This window comes from Dermacentor albipictus, chromosome 8 (assembly GCF_038994185.2).
Source record: "Dermacentor albipictus isolate Rhodes 1998 colony chromosome 8, USDA_Dalb.pri_finalv2, whole genome shotgun sequence".
NCBI classification, from domain to species: Eukaryota; Metazoa; Arthropoda; class Arachnida; order Ixodida; family Ixodidae; genus Dermacentor; species Dermacentor albipictus.
In genome coordinates this window covers 75,819,165-75,841,582 of record NC_091828.1, presented here as the reverse complement: position 1 = coordinate 75,841,582, position 22,418 = coordinate 75,819,165, and the positions used below count along the sequence as shown (strand labels likewise).

General features: G+C 46.6%; 1 protein-coding gene across 17 annotated transcripts in view; it reads right to left on the bottom strand.

Annotated features, from left to right (window-relative positions):
- LOC135921987 (uncharacterized) overlaps positions 1-22,418 on the bottom strand; it is a 144,032-nt gene that overhangs the window by 103,399 nt on the left and 18,215 nt on the right. For 14 of the 17 annotated variants that reach the window (XM_065456397.1, XM_065423894.1, XM_065423885.1 and 11 more), the window contains 5 exons: positions 19,990-20,037; positions 18,826-18,873; positions 15,043-15,090; positions 12,266-12,304; positions 1,599-1,646 (listed from right to left, as the gene is read on the bottom strand). In XM_065456397.1, coding sequence (XP_065312469.1) covers positions 1,599-1,646; positions 12,266-12,304; positions 15,043-15,090; positions 18,826-18,873; positions 19,990-20,037 — 231 coding nt within the window. The remainder of the gene's footprint in view (positions 1-1,598; positions 1,647-12,265; positions 12,305-15,042; positions 15,091-18,825; positions 18,874-19,989; positions 20,038-22,418) is intronic. The other 3 variants (XM_065456415.1, XM_065423922.1, XM_065423902.1) reach the window with 2 other exon arrangements.

Genomic DNA, 22,418 nt, shown 5'->3' with positions numbered 1-22,418 from the left:
GCCATGGGCTACAGGAACCAGCAACGAACTGCTGCAAGAATGCGCCGACAGCGGTGTCCGATTGGTCAACCATGACAGATGTTGGCGCGTCCCATTTGGAATGGACGAGGAGCGTAGCATTAGTAATGGCTTCCTTGATGTCTCTTAACGCGCTGTGCATACGAGAGTACGTGGTATCTTGGGGCCCGAGACAAGTTTGCATAAAGGCTGCAGTATATTGGCGCAGCGAGGAATGAAGCGGCGGTAATAGTTGGCGAGGTAGTGGATGGCTGGTAGCGGATGGCTGAGCAAACTCAAGTTGGCTGTGATGCGGGAGGCGAGTGGACGAATGACGTGCGGGCTTACGCGCTAGCCGAGGATATACAACTCGGTAACACCGAACTCTATCTTCGGAGCAATAACGACAAGACCAAAATTGCTAGTCCTTCGTGCATTTGACGAAAATGGAGCTTGTGAGCTTCAGTGTTGGTGCTGTAGACGAGGATTTCATCAAGATTGGCAAAGCAGCGTGTCAATGCACGTAATACCTGGTGAATGAAACGCTGAAAGGTCTGGGCCACATTACCCAGACCGAAAGTTATACGCAGATATTCGAAGAGGCCGAAGGGTGTTACGATAGCAATCTTGGGAATATCTGAGAGTCCCACAGGAATCAGGTGGTAGGCTTACACATGGTCGTACTTGCTAAAGCTGGTGCATCCGTACAGTCCCGATGTCAAGACCTGAATGTGAGGTACTAGGGCACCGGTCCAGGACAGTGGCCTTGTTGAGAGCACAGTAATCATCGCAGGAGCGCCAGTCACCAGTCTTCTTGGGCGCCATATGTAGTGGCGAGTCCAAGGACTGGATGAGGGACGAGTTAGGCCAAGATCAAGCATGTGGTCAATCTCCTTTTTGGCGGCAACTACATGATGCGGCGCGAGGCGACGAGTCTCAGCAAACACGACACAGTCAGTTGTGACGATATGGCGTGTCACGCTGTGAGCGACGGAGCGCTGAAATGAGGTTGGTCGGAAGACGTCCGGAAACTCGGCAAGGAAAGCTTACCAAGGATCTGGAGTGGCCATGTGCGCCGGTGGAGTGTGGCAGGAAGCTCCCTGAAACGTTACGCTCGTCCCGGGGTCCAAGATGCGTCTGTCCCACACATCGATGACGAGATTGTATTCCCAAAGAAAATGGGCTCCGATGATGGGCTGCGGATGGCCGCGATGACAACGGTCAAGCTAACGGTACGTCTCAGGCCGATGTCAAGGGTCACCAACTTTTATTCGTAGGCCTGGATTGTCAATCCATCGACCATGGTGAGATGAGGAGTGTCGGGAGGATGGCGGCACTCAGCCAAGATACCAGGGGGGACGCGAATCTCGGCGCCATTGTCGACGAGATAGCGGACTTCGGTGACTGAATATGCTGAATGTGAGCATTACAAGTGTGAAAAGAGTGATCGCGAATTTAGGTGCATGTACATTCGTTCCGCTCTGGCTAGTCATTTGCAAGTGTTGTATATGAAATTGCTAAGTTTTCGAACATTGCATTCTCTATTTGATTCGCTGTGCAGGACTCGTTAGTTCTATTAGAGTGCTCCCATCTGTACTCACCTGGAGGTGGTGGAGGTGGCGGAGGGCGAGTGACAGGAGGCGGAACAACTGCAAGAACAATGATGACAAATGCTTATGGCAACGTCAACATTGCCATCACGCCACTCACTCTGCGACGCTAATCACGGGCAGCTCGGCCAGCGATCCATCAGCATAAGGAAGAGCTTCTTCATCTGTCGGGCAGCCATCACTCCACTCATCTATCAGCCTACGCCGACGGCAGGAGGTCATGCTACGTCAGCTGCCCACACGTTGTCCTGCACGTCCTTGGCACGCGTACATTGTTGATCATGTGCCCGGTACCAAATTCCACATCCTATCAAAAGGGCAACTTATGGCTCCGCGCCAGACCTCTATACCTTCTGGACAGGTGATCACGCCTGCGTGTCAGTATACGACCCTGTAATAGTACGCCGGCCGAGAACATGGCTGCCTCCGGACGCCGCCGCTGCGGCCGCGCCTCATTCGTTGTTGAAAACGGGCCTAATTTTATTTGTGCGGCACGTTTGGTAAAGTGCAGCGCAACATGAATGGACAGTAATGCGAAGCAAGTGTTCAATGCAGATATGTTCCTGCAATTACTACAGAGGTGAAAAAGTGCAAGTGTGGGCCTTTTAAAAGCAAGAAAACATGCTGTGCAAGCCGATACGCGCTCTTCCAGCGATATAACTTGTGCAGGCTGATTGGATGAACGTATGACCCTTCCTATTTCTGTTTGCATTATTACGTTACTGCGCCTATGAGCTTTGCTTTCATCATTTAAAAGCATGTTTATAAGCACCTGGCTTCAGGGGCTTTTTCCTGCCCCTTGTTGGTTTGCGAACGTGTCATAGTGAACAGTGGACATATGTTTGTTATTGTGATCGCTATTGCACTCAGGCATATATTCCCCGTATTCGTGGGTGTGTGCACACCGTATTGTACCCAGAACCAGGAACAGCGAAGGTACTTGACGGGAAAATGACAATGTCCCTGTTGTGCCCTGTTTTTGTACCTACACTTATTGATTAGCCCCAAGATGAAGCTCATTACAACCGACATTAGATAGTTATTTCATGCATATTGCACTCTTTATAAACTCAAGGGTACAGTTTCATATAAGTGCGCTCGATCTAGCTGATTCGAACGCAGTGAGAGACATATTCTTGTCTCGGCAAGTGTCGTCAGTTCGTTAATGATTAAAGAATAATCAGGCAGTTGTCGTTTTTTACGAATAATAACATGAATTATGTACCATGCCCGTAGTGTTTCACCTCATGGGCATCTTCATTTTTTTTTATTTTGTCAGGTTTGTGTGTATTCTGTAATAATAGCATCAGCGATTACATTGAAGAACGTGATGCATTTCGTTTTTCTTTTTGCCCACATGCATCATCAGTTTTTGTTCGCAGTGACTATTTCTTCCAAATATCCTGCCTGCTACTTACACATTTTCGGCTGAGAATTTGAACAGGCAGTTCATACATATATAATCTAGACATATAATATGCCGATTTGGAAGAAGGATTAGATTTTGTGGGTCGCCTAATTATAGTGTAAGTATACTAATATCTTCAGCCTTCAGGAAGCGCCAAGCTAACCTCAAAATACTATAACTTAATTTTTTTTTCCTCATAACGTGCCTATCTGCTGCCGATTTCTGTATATTACCAACTACAAAATACGCATTTCTATTTCTGTAGTTTCGCGCTAGCGTGAACCGGAACGCTGCCGTGAAACGAGTCAACAGGCGACCAGTGAACACTGAAACTCGGGCCACTCAGCTCGCCTGCCACGAGTTTGAGGACGAGTTTCATCATTTGCCATCGCTCCACACATCCTTCTGCACTTACGTCGACGGCAGGACGCCATGCTACGTTGGGTGCCGTCCCGCGCCGTCCTAATCGTTCTTCGCGCGCGTACATTGTTTATCCATTTTCTGGCGACCCCTTTTCGTCGCCTATCAAACATTAAACTTATGTCTAGGCGAAAAACACGCACCTCTTGCAGGCGTTTTCTGGCTCACATGCAAGAATATGACATTACAGCATGCCGGATGAGAACTATTCTGCCACCAGCCGCCACCATTGCGGGCGCGTTGAATGCTGGCTTCGCTGCAGCTGGTGCCTACAGTTGTTGTTGAAGACATGCCGATCAACGCTTGTGCGGCCTTTCTTTTAATGCGTAGATTACAAGGACGGCAAGGAAATGCCAGACTGTGTTCTGTGCACGTATGTTCCGGCAATAATGAAGGCGTAAGAAGGTGCAAGTGTGTTCTTTTTGAAAGGGAGGAAACATGAAGGGTGAATTTACGTACGTTGTTCCAACAATGAAATTCGTACAGGCTTATTTGAACCTTATCTTTATTTCTGTTTATATTTATACTTTACGGCTCATACGAGCTTTGCTTTCATAACTTGCAATCAAGCTTAGAAAGAAACGTGGCCTTACGGCTCTACCCGTACCACGTCTTTGATTGCCAACCTCTCGCTTGTGAACGGTGCGCAGAAGATTATGATGATTACCGGGGCACTCGTGCATATATTTCACGAATACGTATGTGTGTGCAGACCACTTTCACTCGTGCTACCTGGAACCAACGCCTTTCGCAGAACCAACAAGGCGAAACGCTTAAAGTGGAATTGAGAGTGTCGCACCTGTGCCCTGCTTGTGCACCGACAATATTTCCACAGCGCGAAGATGAAGCTCATGACAACCGACATTTCTTGCTGATTCCAGATTTACAGGACTTTACTCAACTGACCTCATACAAACGCCGTGAGGAACATGTTCTTGTACCAACAAGTGTCACCGGTTTGTCAATTGCTAAAGGATAATTTTTTTTATTACATCCGCAATCAAAAAAGAGCTTAGGGTTTCGCACTACCTGATAGAGAGTTTTCGCATATATGCGAGTAATGTTGTTTCTCTGTTTGCTGGCTATGATATAGCATACTTTTTATTTGTTTTTTATTTTCGATACGGCCACTCTCACTTGAGAGCATAGCAAGTGGACATTACAATGGCAATCATGTTGAAAAGGAAGAAAAGAACAGAAAAAGAAATAATCGACAAGGAAACACCGAAGCACATCCGCCTTGGTAGCATTAAAGCAATAAATGTAGTTTAAGCAGTTTTTCAAGCAAAAATATAAATATTGTAATAAAGTTTAACAGTGCACAATCAAGCACATTGTGCTTACAAAAATATTATTCGAGTAAAAAGAAAAGAAAGCAAGCTTGGTTAACTCTTGGTTAACTCTCGGTCAAGAGCTCAGGCTCGTTTCGAATAATTCAAATACATTATTATTTACCAAGTGTGGAGTGTGTCACCTCAACGGATTTTTCATATTTTTCTATTTGGTCATGTTTACGTGTGCCCTGTAATGATGAGATCGGTATTTAAATTACACAATGTGATGCTTTCTTTTTTTCAGATGTGTCATGCATCATCAGTATTTGTATGAAATAATTTTCTTTTCGGCACACATCTTGCCTGGTTTGTCAAATGTAGTGGTTGAATATGCGTGAGCGCATCTGAAAAATGTATGTGTTTATATGTACAGATCCAGAACAATGAATTGTATGCCATTAATAATACTTACATTCAATACCACGCCTATTGTTTCTGAAAAGCTACTCATAATTTTATGCTTTAAGAAACGCCACTGCGAATTGCGAATACGCCAATGTCGTTATTTTCTTCATAACCTGCCTATCTGCTGGCGATTTCCGTACATTATTAATACTGATATGTGGCTTATTATTCTGTCTGACTTGCGCTAGCGCCAGCTGCAGTACCAGCGAGCCCTGTGGAAACAATAAACACCGGAATAGTGACGTAGCTGACATCATGTCACCTGATGCGATGACCTAGAACATTTCCAGAAGTTCGCAAGGCGCACCTGCATGACTCGGAACTTCCTGGAACGGCTGTCGCCGATTCTATCTGCTGTCTACATTGTCCTTCAACCTTGCGTAATCAGATTACACTCGAGACGCGAATAATGGTTTACAACGACAGTAAGCTGAGCTAGTTGGTAAGGATTCATTATGCAAAATAGAAGTGAGGCGTGCAGACAGGACACAAGAGTAGAGAAGTTGACAACACGAACGCCGACTATCAACTGAAGGGAGCACTGAGGCGAAAAATGAAAGACACAAAACTCATCTGCGCATGCTCAGGAATGGTAACACCACGTGTCAATCGGGTACACGTGCAGGTCTACGTGAGAGATAACTGTTAAGGCACTTAATCTCTTCCTTATGTAAAGTTATCGAAGGCTGACTCACGCACGCACTTCCACCATTCCACCATTCACCATTCCACCATTCACCATTCCACCAGTCCACCATTCCACCAGTGCTTCCTTCAGTTGATAGTCGGCGTTCATGTTGTCCACTTCTCTACACTTGTGTCCTGTCTGCACGCCTCACTTCTATTTTGCATAATGAATGGTTTACACTCCAGAACGTGAGCGGATTACGTTGAACTGTACGATGATTTGTGTATAAATGGCCGACGCCTCGGACCCGTACACTCTCAAAAAAGGTCGTAGTAGTTACTGCTCGGTGTCCCACCATTTACTATCTTAGTATAATTTCAGCTGGTAATGATAAATGTTAGTAGCATAACTGAATAAACATTATAGTTATTGGTACCAATGGTTCGTAGTTACCAATTCCTAACGCACTTAGCACCACTGGATTCAATATTTCTTTTCTATAACACATATGTCGGTGCCACTGGAGTATACGCCACAGTTTTTCCTATATACTCAGCAAAGGTGTGAATATTTGTATTATATTGCCGCGACGCCATCAGCGCCCGACCACGTTGACGAAAAAGACGACGACCTCATCTGTGCAAGCGAGGCGCTAGAGAAGAAGAAGCCTGGCCTGAGCGCTTGCCCTAACTCTCTCGAATAAATACCGCTCTCCTTTCTTGTCTCCAGTGAGCCGTGACACTGGTGGACGTGCTGGGTATCGCATCATCACCTAATGATAGGGACGACTCCTGCGAGTAGCCCTGCATCCAGCCCTTCAAGACAACATCCACGCGTCGAGACACCTGTGCACCGCGCAAGCCGCCGCCTGCAAGGTCTGTGCCCGGAATTCGGCCTCTTCCAAGGCACGTTGTCAGCGACCTCACCGACTCAGGAAATGGCGCTTGCAAGTCCAACACAGGTGACTGTTCAAAACAATCTAGTCCCCACTAGCTTCCACGGTGACACGTATGAAGACGCCGAAGACTGGCTGGACCAGTACGAACGCGTAGCTAAGGTCAATCAGTGGCGTCCGGACCAGAAGCTTTCCAATGTGTACTTCGCTCTTGAAGGTAGCGCAAGGACGTGGTTCCAAAACCGCGAGGCACATTTGACAACGTGGGACGAATTTTGCCGTCGGCTACTTGACACCTTCGGAAGCACTGATCGCCGAGATAATGCACAACGCCTTCTCGAGTTGCGCATTCAGAAGCCAAACGAAAGTGTTTCGATGTTTGCCGAGGACATGTCTCGTTTGTTTCGCCGCGCGGATCCCAACATGCCTGATTCCAAGAAGCTGAGCCATCTCATGCGCGGCGTCAAAGAACAGCTATTCGCTGGTCTCGTGCGTAACCCGCCTACAACTGTAGACGAGTTCATTAAGGAAGCCACAGCAATCGAGCGGGCGCTGCAGCAGCGTTGCCGGCAATACGAACGCCTGACTAACGATGCGCCTGCAGGAGCCGCAGTATTGACAGCGACAGACGAGACCTCGCTACGTGAACTAATAAGAGACATTGTGCGCGAGGAGATTGCGAAGCAAACTGCGACACCGAAGGAGTTCACTGTTGCTTCGGTCGCTGAAGTTGTCCGCCAAGAAATCCGGCAAGCATTTGCGTCACCTGAGCCACTCCCTCAACCGTGTCCCGAGCCACGCTTAGAGCCGCGCGCATACAGCTACGCGGACGCTGTTCGACGCCCTCTTTCTACCGGGCCAGTACAGCAGTACCACCAGCGGCCACCTATTGCTGCCTGGATACAGAGGGAGCATTTCAGGCGACCCCAGCTTCGCAGGACCGACGTATGGCGCACTGCTGATCGCCGACCATTGTGTTTTCAATGTGGCGAACCAGGGCACATTTATCGTTTTTGCCCTCATCGCCAAGGTGGCATCCAGGAAATGCCACCTGCCACCCCACGACAGTTTCCTGAGAGACATCGACGCTTCGACGACAGTGCCACTCGGGAACAAGGCAGCTCAGCTAATCTCCGGTCGCGCTCGCCGTCTCCGTTGCGTTATTCTTCGCCGAACCGTCGCAGTTTCGCCGACGTGGTAAGAGGCCGCTCTCCAAGCCCACAGCGGGGAAACTGAAATCGGCGACCTCCGGGGGGAAGGTTGCAAGTCGTCGAACCGCCGAAAGTCCCCCAACATTACAGAGAAACGAGCAGAGCAGCCCGGAGAATCGGAACGCCGACGAATTTGTGAGTTCCGACCTACTTTTAACGATTGATGGGCACGACGTGACAGCTTTAGTTGATACTGGCGCAGACTTTTCGATAATGAGTGAGCAGTTGGCAGACCGGCTTAAGAAAGTCAAAATGCAATGGACGGGCCCTTATATTCGAACTGCCGGGGGCCAGATAATGACACCTACAGGAAAATGTACTGCACGACTCCAGATAGGAAATACAGCTTTTGTCGCCACTTTTATGATCTTAAAAGAGTGCTGCAGATCACTCATCCTTGGAATGGACTTCTTGAGGGAGTACGGTGCCGTCGTTAACATACGGGATGGCGAGATAACCTTGTCAACTAGTACAGAGACGAGCCACGACGAAGAGCGCCAACGTACATCGTTACGTGTCGCCGACGACGACGTCTGCATACCACCACTATCATGCAGTCTTGTCTCCGTCAGTTGCGGAGAACAGTTTGACAAGGACGGCGTAGCCGAACAACTAACTGCACTTCTGTTCCACCAAGGTGTTGCCATCGCTCGCGGTATTGTCAGCCTAATCGGTGGTCGCACAGAGATACTTCTGACAAATTTTACCAATGAACGCCGTCACATCAGTAAAGGCACCGCTGTGGCATACTTTGATGAAATTGACCACGTTCAACACTGCTTTGCTGTAAAGGAAGAATCGACCACCGATACGATGCCACATGCACCCGTCGTCGACGTTGACCCAGGTTTAGCGCCGCAAGAGAAACAAAGTCTCAGGGAACTGCTTGCCGATTTTAAGGACTGCTTCTCTACAACGTCCCGAGTGCGTCAAACACCACTGACGAAACACCGCATCATTACGGAGGAAACAGCAATACCCATCCGACAGCATCCGTATCGCGTGGCTGAGAAAGAGCGTGAAGCAATACAGCGGCAAGTCAAGCAAATGCTAGAAGATGATGTCATCCAGCCGTCAAAAAGCCCTTGGGCATCGCCCGTGGTACTCGTTAAGAAGAAGGATGGTAGCCTGCGGTTTTGTATCGATTATCGCAAGCTCAATCGGATTACAAAAAAAGATGTGTATCCCTTACCACGCATCGACGATTCCCTCGACAGGCTACGGCATGCACGGTACTTCTCATCGATGGACTTAAAAAGTGGATACTGGCAAATAGAGGTCGATGAGCGGGATCGCGAAAAGACTGCATTTGTAACGCCTGATGGGCTCTATGAATTCAAAGTTCTCCCTTTTGGTTTGTGTTCCGCGCCAGCCACGTTCCAAAGACTAATGGATACTGTACTCTCAGACCTTAAGTGGAAGACTTGCTTAGTCTACCTAGATGATGTCATTGTTTATTCTGCCACATTTGATGAACATCTCAGACGGCTACGGTCGGTTCTTCAAGCCATACGGTCCGCTGGGCTTACCTTAAAACCTGAAAAGTGCCACTTTGGATATGAAGAACTACAGTTTTTGGGCCACGTAGTAAGTCACACAGGTGTCAGACCTGATCCTGAGAAAATCGCAGCCGTCGCAAAGTTTTCAAGGCCTACAGACAAAAAGGCAGTCAGACGCTTCCTGGGCCTATGCGCATATTACCGGCGATTTATTGCGGGTTTTGCACGCATCGCCTCACCGCTTACCTGCTTAACCAGAGAAGATGTCACGTTTAAGTGGGGCGAGGAGCAGGAGGCGGCATTTAACGAGTTGCGGCACCGTCTACAAACTCCGCCTGTTCTTGCCCACTTTGACGTGGATGCGCCGACAATGATCCACACCGATGCCAGCAACGTAGGTTTAGGCGCCGTCCTTGTTCAACGGCAAGACGGCGCTGAGCGAGTCATCGCTTACGCGAGTAGAACATTGTCACGTGCCGAGTCGAACTACTCCACCACAGAGAAGGAATGCTTGGCTGTAGTATGGGCAGTTACCAAGTTCCGTCCGTACATATACGGCCGCCCATTTCAAGTTATAAGTGACCACCATTCTCTCTGTTGGTTGACCAACATGAAAGATCCATCTGCACGTTTGGCACGCTGGAGCCTACGGCTTCAAGAGTACGACATGACGGTGGTCTATAAATCGGGAAGGCAGCACTTAGACGCTGATTGCCTTTCCAGATCGCCGATCGAGTCGTCCGGCGGAGATGATGACGAATCCACTGGCTTTTTGGGAGTTGTTGATGCGGCCACCATCTCTCAACAACAGCAAGAGGACCAGGAGCTCGCGTCACTAATTGATTTCTTAGAAGGCCGCACCACAAACAAGCCCAGATTGTTCTCGAGGCACCTGTCATCATTCTGCCTACGCAACAGTGTTCTTTTTAGGAGGAACTTCTCTTCAACAGGGAAGAAATATCTACTCGTCGTCCCTAAAACACTCCGCAATGAAATTTTGCAGGCCTGTCACGACGAAGCTACCTCAGGTCACTTAGGCTACACAAGAACATTAGCACGGATCAAAAAGAAGTATTACTGGCCACGGCTCGCAGCACAGGTGAAGCACTACGTTCGAACGTGCCTTGACTGTCAGCGGCGAAAAGTGCCACCTACGAAACCTGCCGGACTATTACATCCCGTTCCAGTGCCTGCAACACCGTTTGCACAAATTGGGATGGACCTTTTGGGCCCATTCCCAATATCTGCTGCCGGAAATAAATGGATCATAGTCGCGACAGATTACCTTACGCGATATGCTGAAACCAAGGCACTTCCTAGCAGCACAGCAGCCGAGGCAGCACAGTTCTTCATCGAAAACGTCGTCCTGAGGCACGGTGCTCCAGCGGTCATCGTAACCGACAGGGGAACCGCGTTCACGGCTGAACTTTTGCGAACTGTACTCACCCTCAGTGGCACGGCACACAGAAAGACGACAGCCTATCACCCGCAAAGCAATGGACTTACGGAGCGCCTCAACAAGACTCTCGCAGACATGCTGTGCATGTATGTCGATGTGGAACACAAGAACTGGGACCAAATATTACCCTACGTAACGTTTGCTTATAATACGGCTCGGCAAGAAACAACAAGAATGACACCATTCAGTCTCCTCCACGGTCGAGAAGTGACTACAATGCTGGATGCTATGCTTCCTCATGACTTCAGCGATTCCGAGACTGACGCCGCAGATTTTACAGAGCGCGCTGAAGAAGCAAGACAGCTCGCGCGCGTTCGCATAGCTAGCCAGCAAGACCGTGATGCCCGACGTTACAATGAACACCATCGATGCGTCGTCTACCAACCCGGGCAAAGAGTGTGGGTTTGGGCTCCAGTACGCCGCCGAGGCCTCGCGGAGAAACTTCTGCGACGATACTTCGGACCGTACAAGGTTTTACGACGCCTTAGCGACGTCAACTATGAAGTCGTTCCTGACAGCCCATCCTGCTCGAGGCGCCGTCAGGACCTGCCTGAGACTGTGCACGTGGTGCGCATGAAACCGTATATTTCTGAGTGACATGGACACGCTCTGGTTTGCTGGACACCAGATGCTACCCGCCGAGCATCGGGACGATGCTCTTTCTGGAGGAGGGCAAATGCCGCGACGCCATCAGCGCCCGACCACGTTGACGAAAAAGACGACGACCTCATCTGTGCAAGCGAGGCGCTAGAGAAGAAGAAGCCTGGCCTGAGCGCTTGCCCTAACTCTCTCGAATAAATACCGCTCTCCTTTCTTGTCTCCAGTGAGCCGTGACAATATACCATTACACTAACAGCCGTTACATTATGGCCGCAAATGGTGTGAAGCTAGGTAGTAACTACAACGATCCTTTTAAGAGTATACGGTATTTCGACGATCTACGGCTCAGCTCACTGTTATCGTTGAGCTGTGAGCGTTGTTTGTTTCGCTGAGCACAAGTTCGTCCAATAAATAGTTAAATCATTAACTAGCGTTTGGGCACTTCTATTCGTCAGAGCCATTGTAACCTGACATTCGAGAAGGTGTTTTTCAGTTTCACTGACATTCAACGTCACGCCTTAATCTACAGCAATGTTTCTGTCACTTACAAGGCTTCTTCTTTACAGTGTGAATTTCATATACTAGTGAATATTTCCACCCATAACGTCCTGAATGTGAGCATTACAAGTCTGAAAATTGTCATTGCGAATTTAGTTTCATGCACATTTTTTTCTCCGCTCTGGCTAGTCAGTTCCTAGTCTTCCATATGATACCGCTAAATTTAAACATGTGGCATTCTCTATTACGTTCGCTGTGTAGGTTTCGTTAGTTCTATTTGAGTGCTCGAAGGTGTACTCACCTGGTGGTGGTGGAGGTCGGGTGACAGGAGGGGGAACAACTGCAAGAACAATGACGATAAGTGTCGATAGCAACGTCATCATCATCATAATGTGTCATATTCCCCGAATGTCGGGCAACTCGGCTCGCGATCCACGAGCAAAGGACGAGCTTCGTCATCACTTGGGCTGGATGCCGGAGCCATCGCTCCCCTCATCTTTCTGCCTACGCCGACGGCAGTACCTCATGCTACGTCGGCTGCCGTAAAGTCTTTATACACGTTTTTACATGCATACATTGTTTATCCATTTTTCCGGAGACCACTATTCCTTTTCTGGGCAAGCTTTCAGGCCTGCGTGTTAGCTGATGCACTTATAGTTCGCCGGCCAAGAACATTGCTGCCACCAGTTTCCCCCACTGTGGCGCAGCATTGCTTTCGCTGGCCTCGCCAAGTTGGCTCGTGTATTCATCGTTGAAAACACATCTTTCTTCGTTTGTAAGGCATTTTTGGTGATGTGCAGCGAAAGATGAATGCGCGGTAATGCGAAACAAGTATTTTGTGCAAATATGTGTTGGCAATTGCGACGGAACAAAAAGGTACCAGTCCGATATTTCAAAGCGCAGTTTTCTTTGCGAACGCCCTTGCGCATTTCATGCTCACAGTGGCTGTCTACTCCTGCTACTGCTGCTGTTCGTGCGTTCTCGTCGAATTGCTCGAACTCGGCTGCAGACGCGGCGCCATCTAGGAGCGATCGCTCACACTACTTCTCACGCAGTAGTGGAAACTAGCGTGGAGTGGGGAGGGTCAGATAGCGGCCTGCGATTGCCAGCGGATGGCAGCTGTTGGAGAGGCCAACCGGGCCGCCACGCGGAAAGCCGCGACGAGACGGGAGACAGGGCACCGGAGGAGATGGCCTCAGGGTGAAGATGCCTTGCACCGCCTGCCAACCACGTGGACGGTCGCATCGGTGCCTCCACGGGGAGGACGCGTAACTCAAACAGACGGCGCAACAAGCCAGTTTGTCTCTTTCAACCCCTATAACGCGGGTTGTGTTCAAAGGGGCACTGCATTCTTCTCGCACAGCTACAAAGCCTTCAGTTTCACTTTGCACTTACATTGAATAAACACGAACGCGTGTTTCAGCACCTCTTATGCATTTGCGGGAAGCTTGGCTGTTTGTGCATTCCGATAGAGGAGGTTTGATCTGCTGCATTATTTAAAGAAACATGCGCTGCAAGTCGATAAACATGGTTCTGACTATGTAATTTGTAAAGGGTGCGTGCATAAAAGTGGGACACTTTTTTTCGGTTTATATTCACACTTTACTATCATATGACTTTTGATTCCTCACTTAAAAGCAAGCTTAGAAACACGTCGCTTGGGGAGGTTTCTCCAGCCACACGCTTGTTTGCATACGTGTCGTTAGTACATGGTGGCAGATGTTTCTTATTATGATTAACGTGGCACTCAGGCACATGCTTCACGTACACGTTGGCCTGCAGGCCATTTTCACTCGTCCTATCTGGAAGGAACACGTTTCACAGAACTAAGAAGTGCCAAGGTTCACCAAGTAGAACTAGCAGACTCAACCATGTGCCTTGTTTCTGTACCGACAATATTTTCTAAGCTGCAAGATGAAGTTAATTGAAACCGACAATCGATCCTTGTCGCATGCAGATTGTACAGTATAAGGCCTTCGGTACAAATTTTAACCTCTCTCAATTCAACCTCTCTCATTTGAACAAAATGAGGAACGTAGTCTTTTCTCGGCAAATAGCTGTCACAGGTTTCTCAATATTTAATGGGAAATGCGAGGCTGCAAGGTTTACATTTGAACCAACATGGCAATTTCAATGAAATTCGGCAGCAGGCTTTGTATTCTTTCATTAAGAACATGCAGAATTTATTTACCATCACAAGAACAGAATGAAAGTTATACATGTCCGATTAAGAAAATGAGTGTGTCACGATATGAGAGCTCTCTTTTTAAAGATTATAAAGCTAAATAAATATTTACTGTTTAAATATATTCTCGACGCCCAATCTTACAGGATTAGGTGCAGCTGTTTACACTTTTATTATTCATTCTGTAGTATTCGCATCACTTGAAAACAGCATGTTCTAGTTGTTTATGCTGCAATCCAGAAATCTGGATTCGTTTTTTCCGATAGAGACAACTTGGAAAGTCAGGATATCCAAGTCTTTTTCCTCACAAGTTTTCAGCCTAAAACAATCATACAAACACTTTTCGCATTTGCGCTTTCGAAACGACATTTCTCCTAATTGTGCTAATAGGCCAAAAAGCGCAAACTGACCAAAGCCGATCAAAAACTCTCAAACAATGCCAGAGCACATCAACTGCTGGGTACAAAGCTCATTTTCTACTATATTATACTACAGATAACAACCAAACTTCGCGAGGAGCTTCTGTATGCAATCAGAAATCAAAAACAATAAATATAAAATGTATATTTCTCGGCAAAATTATGAATTTAACCCCACATCCCCCCTTAAAGGTTAATTTTTTACTTTACATCCGCATAAAGGAAGAGAATGGTCCCAAAGGGGAGCTTGCGCACTTGCTGATAAGTAGTTTTCGCACATATGTGGGTGCTGTTGTTTGTACGCTTGTTCCCTTAGACATGCGTATTAAGAAGGAGGTGTCGTTTTCTGGGGATTTCTCCTTCGTTCCTGGTTTTGAAATTCAAAACACTCAACTTTCAAAAAGGCACCATGCTCTACTGAGTTTGGTGTGTAGGTCTCGTTAGTTCCTTTAGAGTGCTCCAATGTGTACTCACCTGGTGGTGGTGGAGGTGGCGGAGGGCGAGTGACAGGAGGCAGGACAACTGTAATAGCAATGACGAAAATTGTTCATGGCAACGTCATCATCATAATTATATTCACCGCCCCCAATCCCGGACAACTCGACTCGCGAGCCACGAGCATAAGCACGAGCTTCTTCATCAGTCGGGCTCGACACCGCAGTCATCGCTCCACTCATCGTTCTGCCAACGCCGACAGCAGGACGTGATGCTCCGTCGGCTGCGTCACATCCTTCTACACGTTCTTGGCACGCGTACATTGCTTATTGTTTTTCCGCGGACTGAATTTTAGCTCCTAACAAAAGGTCAACTTATGGCTTGGCACCACACCTCTGGATCTTTTGTACAGGTGTAGCCACCAACTTGTTCGGGGAGCCTTCGGTTCCCCCCAATCAAGTTCCTCAGGACACTCTAATAAAGTTCTTGTCACTGTCACTGTCATGCCTGTGTTCAAGTGTACGACCCTGTAGTACGCCGCCGCTACGACCGCGTAGCATATTGGTCTGGCAACAGCTGGTCATCGCAGTCGTTGCTGAAAACGAGTCTATATTGGTTTGTGCGGCATATTTGTTAATATGCCGCACGAGAAGGAACAGAGCTCTGCCCCTTCCCTTGCTTTCCATGTTTAGCTATGCCAGTTTTAGAAGGCAATACCAACTCGCCCCAATCGCCAACCTTAGTGAGAGAACTTGCGCAGCCTTCCTGTATGCAGATGTGACACATTTTATTTATGTTTATGTTCATAATTTACTGCCCGTGTGACACTGCTTTAATATTTCAAAAGAAATCTTAGCTACACATGTGCATTAGGGGTTTTCTCATGTCGCGTGGTTGTTTGCGAATGCGTCGTTAGTGAACGGCGGCACATGTTTCTTATTATGATTAACCTTGCCAGCCAGGCGCATATTTCACGTACACGCAGATGTGTGCAGACCATTTTCACTCGTCCTAGCCAGGACCAGCACCCTTCACAGAGCGAAGAACGGCGAAGGTGCTTGACGTGGAATTTACAATGTCCCAGCTGTGCCCTATTTCTGTACCGACAATATTTTTTAAGCCCGAAAATGAAGGATATTTGATAGTTATTGCATGCAGGTTGTACACTTTATAAGCCCGTGGGTACAGTTTTACAGAAGTGAATTCAATCTATCTCATTCGAACGCACCGAGAAACAGATTATCGTCTTGGCTACTGCCATGGGCTAGTTAATTATTAAAGGATAATTTCTTGCATTAGGTCCGCAAGCAGGAAGAGAAGACTCGGAAAAGAAAGGATTGAGTGCTTGCTGACAAACAGTTCTCGTATATAAGCGGGCTCTGTGGACTCTGCACTTGTTAACGATCACATGTGCTTTACCGGGCAGGTGTCGTTTCTTACGAATACTAAAAATGAATTATGTACCATGCTCGCAGTGTTTCACCTCATGGGCTTTTTCATTTTCTTTTATTTAGTCAGGTTTGTGTGTATTCTGTAATGATGGGATAACTAATCCCACTACAGAACATGACGCCTTTCATTTTTAGAGCCCTCATGCATCTTCAATTTTTGAGGGCAATAAATATCTCTTCGACAAATCTTGCCTGCTACTTACTCATTTTGGTTGAGAATTTTACAATGCCGCTCAGAAATATCTGCCTAATAGTACTGTGACCTAATACTAATACCTTCCGGCTTCACGAAACGCCAATTTAACCCTAGAACACAGTAGGTTATTTATTTATTTATTTATTTATTTATTTATTTATTTATTTATTTATTTATTTATTTACAGTACCCTTAAAGACTACAGAGGTATTGAATGAGGGGGGAAGACATTATTGCACACTCGCAGATAACACAAAAAAACAAGAAAAAAAGTGCAGGCTTATGCAGAAGAGACAGCGGCACAAAATGCATCAGAATTTTTGATAGACGCAACGTCTTTCGGCAATTCATTCCAAAGTTAAATAGCTAAAATCTATTAAAAATTGTTTCTTCTTTATAACGTTTCTATCTGCGGCCGATTTCGGTATATTACAAACTACAAAATATATCTTTCTATTCTTTTTTTTTCGTTTCGCGTTAGCGGGAACGAAACCCCCGACGTGAAACGCGTGAACAGGCGACCAGTGAATAGTGACGTAGCGGACGTCAAATCACGTGACGCGCAGGCCTGAAACTTTTCTAGAAAATATTGGAAAAACACCTCTGCGTTCATCGTATGTATTTTTTTTTAATCCAGCCCCAATTTCATCCATTGTCTAAGTTGTCACCGAACATTATGTAATCATATTCCTTTCGAGACGAGATGAATGTCTGCAATGTTAACTACTTTTAAGGGGAACACGCAAATGCAAGCTTGTATCTTTGCTGGAGCCCTATAGCAACAAGCCGCTATGTACAGTGTACAACCAGTCTGTAAAACCAGTCTTTACAGTGCCCAACTGTGTCGAAATGGGACAAAGGTACCAACCACAGGTTATCTGCTGCAAATCTAGGTGATTGTACTCTTGCGAGAGAGGGAAATCTGGACGTCCTCGGCACTGAAGTGTTCCCTTTAGCAGTATACCACGTGGTACAAACCAGAACGTGTGCGGATTTTGCTGGAATGTACAATGAACAATGTATAAATAGCCCGTGCGTCTCACCCGTAGTTGGGAACTCGATGATCGACTACTGCGCTCGGCGCTATCGATGTGTTCTGAGGATTGTTTGTTTTGCTTGGCACAAGTTCATCCAATAAATTGTTAAAGCTTAAACTAGCATGCTGGCACTTCTATTCGTCCCCGTCATTATTATTTATTTATTTATTTATTAAGTACTGCTAGCCTGAATTCCAGGCCTTAAGCAGGAGTGGGTTACTCTTCGGTACAAATATATCTGGATAACAAAAAGAGCACACATACAAACAAATGGAACTGGAGAAAAAGTGAATGTTGTGTGAAGTACGGCACTGAATTATATAATTTCAAATGGTAAAGTGTTATATATATGAACACACATCACATCGCAATAGTAGATATATGAATACACATCGAGACATATTTGACAAGTGCGTTGCTCAACAATTGACAATGTGAAGGAAACAAGAGAAAAAAAAGGTATTTGGTTCGATGCGTTTTACATGTCAATTCGATGCAAAATATAAAGAAAACATAACTGTAAAAAACATCAAAATAAAGAAAACCAGGAGATAAGTGCGACGATTTCATGAAACGTTGCTAGATCATTGGTGAAAAGACACTATCATTTCACATTTTGAAGTGCGGCAGTGAAAGTGGCAACAGAAGAGCTCTCGATTATTTCTCTGGGCAAACGATTCCAATCACGGATGGTGCGGGGGAAGAAAGAATTCATGTAAGTGTTGGTTCTACAATAAATTTCGCTAACTTTTTTTGAATGGAAAGAACGAGTGGAACGCTGCGTAAGAGGTTTGAAGTACGTTTGAAGTATAACGTCACATTTGGGCTGTTGGTGTGTAGTTCCAGCGAAATTCAGCATCACGTTATTGTCTACAGAAGTATTTTTGTCACTTGCAAGGCTTCCATGATGTAACTTGAGTTGCATATTCTAGTGAATATATCGGCCCATAATATGAGCATTCCAAGTGCGTGAGATGACACCGCCCATTTAGGTGCATGCACATTTGCTCTGTTCTGGCTCATCCGTTCTTAGTTAGCGTATTACATACAACAGCTAAATTCACAAAGACGCCATTCTCTATTGAGTTTCCCGTGTAGTTTTTGTTAGGTCTTTTATAATGTTACAAGGTGCACTCACCTGGTGGTGGGGCAGTTGGCGGAGGAGGAGTGGGAGGTGGAGGCACAACTGCAAGACCAATGGCGATAGGTGTTCAGAGCAACGTCATCATTGTCATCAGACGTTATGTCATCAGACCGCGGCTGATCTCGGACTACTCGGCTCGCTATTCACGAGCATAAGACGAGCTTCGTGATATCTCGGGTTGGACGAGGCACCCATTGCTCCACTCATGTTTCTGCCTACACGGATGGCAGCACGACATCCTAAGTCGGCTGCCGTCACATCGTGCTACACGTTCTTGGCACTCGTTGCTTTTCCTTTTTCCGAGGACCAAATTTCACGTCCGAACAGAAAGCCAACTTATACTAGGCACGCGACTTACACATTACGGACGCGTTTTCAGTCCTGCGCGCAAGAATGTGACCTTAGAGTGCGCCGGCCGAGGACATGGCTGCCACCGGCCGTGAATAGTGACGTAGCTGACGTTATCTTACGTAAAGCGCAGACCTGAAACTTCTCTGCGAGACGTTGAAAAGACGCGCCTGCATGTATCAAACGTTTTGGGGATGCTGTCGCCGATTCTATCGGCAGTATACATTTTCTATGAATATTGTTTAAACAGGTTACATTCGAGACGCGAATATTAGTGGATGTTTTAGAAGGTGCGCGGAGTGCGTTGGAATGCACAATGAGTCATGTATACCTAGCCGACGTGTCTCACCCGTACATGCGATTTAGACGATCTACGACTGTGCTCAGCGCTATCGTTGTACTCTGTTTCCTGCTTGTATTGCTGGCCAGAATTTCGTACATTAAAAACTTAAGTCTTTAACGTTCTGACAATTGTGCTCATCACCGTCACTATAACGTGACCTTGCTAATGTTTCAATCAAATTGAGTGTCACGCACCAATCTCTAGAAGTAATTTTGTCATATACAACGCTACCATGTTGTAATATAAGTTGCGCATTCTAGTGAACATATCCGCCCACAATGAGCGCAATTTTAGCATGCCATATGTGTGACATGACACCTCGAATATAGCTGCGTACGCATTTGCTCCGTTCTGGCTCATCGATTCCTGGTGTTCTACTTGAAACCACTAAATTTTCAGAGGCGCCATTCTCTGCTGACTTTGATGTGTAGCTTTGGTTAGTCTAGAACGTTCCGACGTGCACTCACCTGGTGGTGGAGGACTCCGCGGGGCAGGAGTGACAGGAGGGGGAACAACTGCAAGAACGTTGACGAGTGGCGCTCATAGCAACGTCATAATCGTAATCACGCCTCATATTCACCGCTGCTAATCTAAGGCAGCACGGCCCGTAATTCACGAGCATAAGACGAGCTTCGTCATCATGGGGGTAGCCGACGCGGCCATAGCTCCACTCATCTTTCTGCCTACGCCGACGACAGGACGTCAAGCTATGTCGGCTGCCGTCGCGTCGTCCTACACGTTATTGACACGCCTACATTGTTTATCCTTTCTCCATAGACCACTTTCCACCTCCTAAGAAATGGTAAAATTATGGCTCGGCCCAAGACCTAAACCTTCTGTAGAAGTTTTCAAGACTGCGTGCAAGAATGCATGTGAACTTTTCTCTTCGCGGCAGAGAACCTTCCTACCACCGGCCTCCGCCGCTGAGGCTGCGTAGCATTCCCTGGCCTCACCAAAGCTGTGACTATTGCAGCCATTGTTGAAACAGTTTTTCTTTTTCTTTTTTTTTCTTTTTTTTTTCAAGTGCGAGACTTTTCTTAAGAGGAACCCGTATAGGTTTCCATTGTAGCGATTGCTACGGATGGATGGATGTCTGATTTTCCCTTTATTAAGTACTTCTATCCCCCTTCCGGTTTACGAACTATTACGTCAAGATGAGGTCGCGTGCCGCAGACAAATGGCGCAGAAAGTTAGCTTGCCTCTTCACCTTCTATATAACGCTGGTTGCGTTCAAAGGTGCATTGCCGTTTTCGCCAAGGGAAATAAAGCGATCGCTTTCAGTTTGCACTCACACTGAATTAACAAAAACTCGTGTTTTAGCACTCCTTATGCATTTACGGATACCTTCGCTGTATACAGCTTCCGAAAAGGTAGGTTGTATCAGCTGCAATTTTTTTTTTCAAAAGTAGGATACATGCGGTCCACGCCGATACATGCTTTTTCAGCGATGTAACTTCTGCAAGGTGAGTGCATAAAGGTATGACCCATTTTAGTCCTATTTATATTAATAATTCACTTCGCATATGAGTTTTCCTTTCATAACTTGAAAGCAAGCTCAAAAGCACGTGGCTTGAGGGGTTTTCTCCTGCAACACTTTCGTTTGCGAACGTGTTACCAGTGAACGGCGGGCAGATGTTTGTTGTTATGATTACCCTTGCACTAAGGAACGTATTCCATGCAATACGCAGGCTTGTGCAGACCATATTACCTCGCCCTGTCTGGAACGAACATCTTTCACCGAACCAAGAACGGTGAAGGTGCTTGGTGTCGAATCGACACTGTCACACCTGCGGGCTGTTTCTGTGCCAACAATATTTCCTGAGCCCAAAGATGAAGCTCATTACAACGGACATTTGGTGGTTATTGCATGCAGATTGTGCGCAATACAAGCTCACGAGTAAAGATTTTAAGAATTGCGCGGAACTTACCTCATTCGAAACGCAGTGAGCAACATATTCTCGTTGCGGCAGCTGTCGCCGGTTTGTCAAATAACAGTGGGAGAAGCGGGACTGAAAGGTCGACTTTTAACCACTATGCCAATTTTAACAAAATTAGAGAGCACGCTTTGTATTTTTGCCATTAGAATCTGGCAAAATTAATTACCTTAGCAGAAATACGAAGCACCTATACATGTCCCATTAGGCAAATGAGTGTGTCCCTTAGGAAATCTGTCATTGTAAAAAATGATAGAGCTAGACAATTTTTTTTCCTTAATAAATGGTCTCGCAGACATCTCAGCTGCAGAACGCCACATAGGTAGTGCTGCATTTCTTTCGAAACATCTAAGCGGCAGGCACTATGAAATATTTGTGATACAACGGCATCGTTCTCATGCAAGTCAAGTCCAGTAGGCTTGAAATCACTATATGTCTACGCTTGCCTTCCTGCATGAGGCCCATGGCGCTGCTCAACACAGCGATCGCTGCGGTTGGTGCACCGGCATGATACATATATAAGCTATGTGCTTCGGTATTGCCTTTTTGCCCAGTAAAGCCATAAGAGATAAGAGCAATCGCATAAAAAGAACGCGAAGGCTGTTTTGGGTGACAAAATTTGCGTGAAATATCTGAGTGCGTCGTAGGAAATGGAACGAACACAACTGAAAAAAATATTGGGTTACATCCGCTTTCTCGAAAAAGCAAGAGAAAACGGGCTAACGCCGCAATATACGACCTCGCATGGTCACACGGCACAACGTTTATAGATCTATAAACGTTGATGCCGCATGCTTGGACCGTGCGCTATAGAAAACAAAGGTATCTGTTATCCAGCATCCACGGCTGCTTAGGACGCTCATGCAGTTCGTAAACGGCCGCTTTGCTGGACAAGCGTAATTCACACTGTAAGGTAAGATGTTATTACTAACCAAAACAATTTCATTCATGGGTGGAATCCT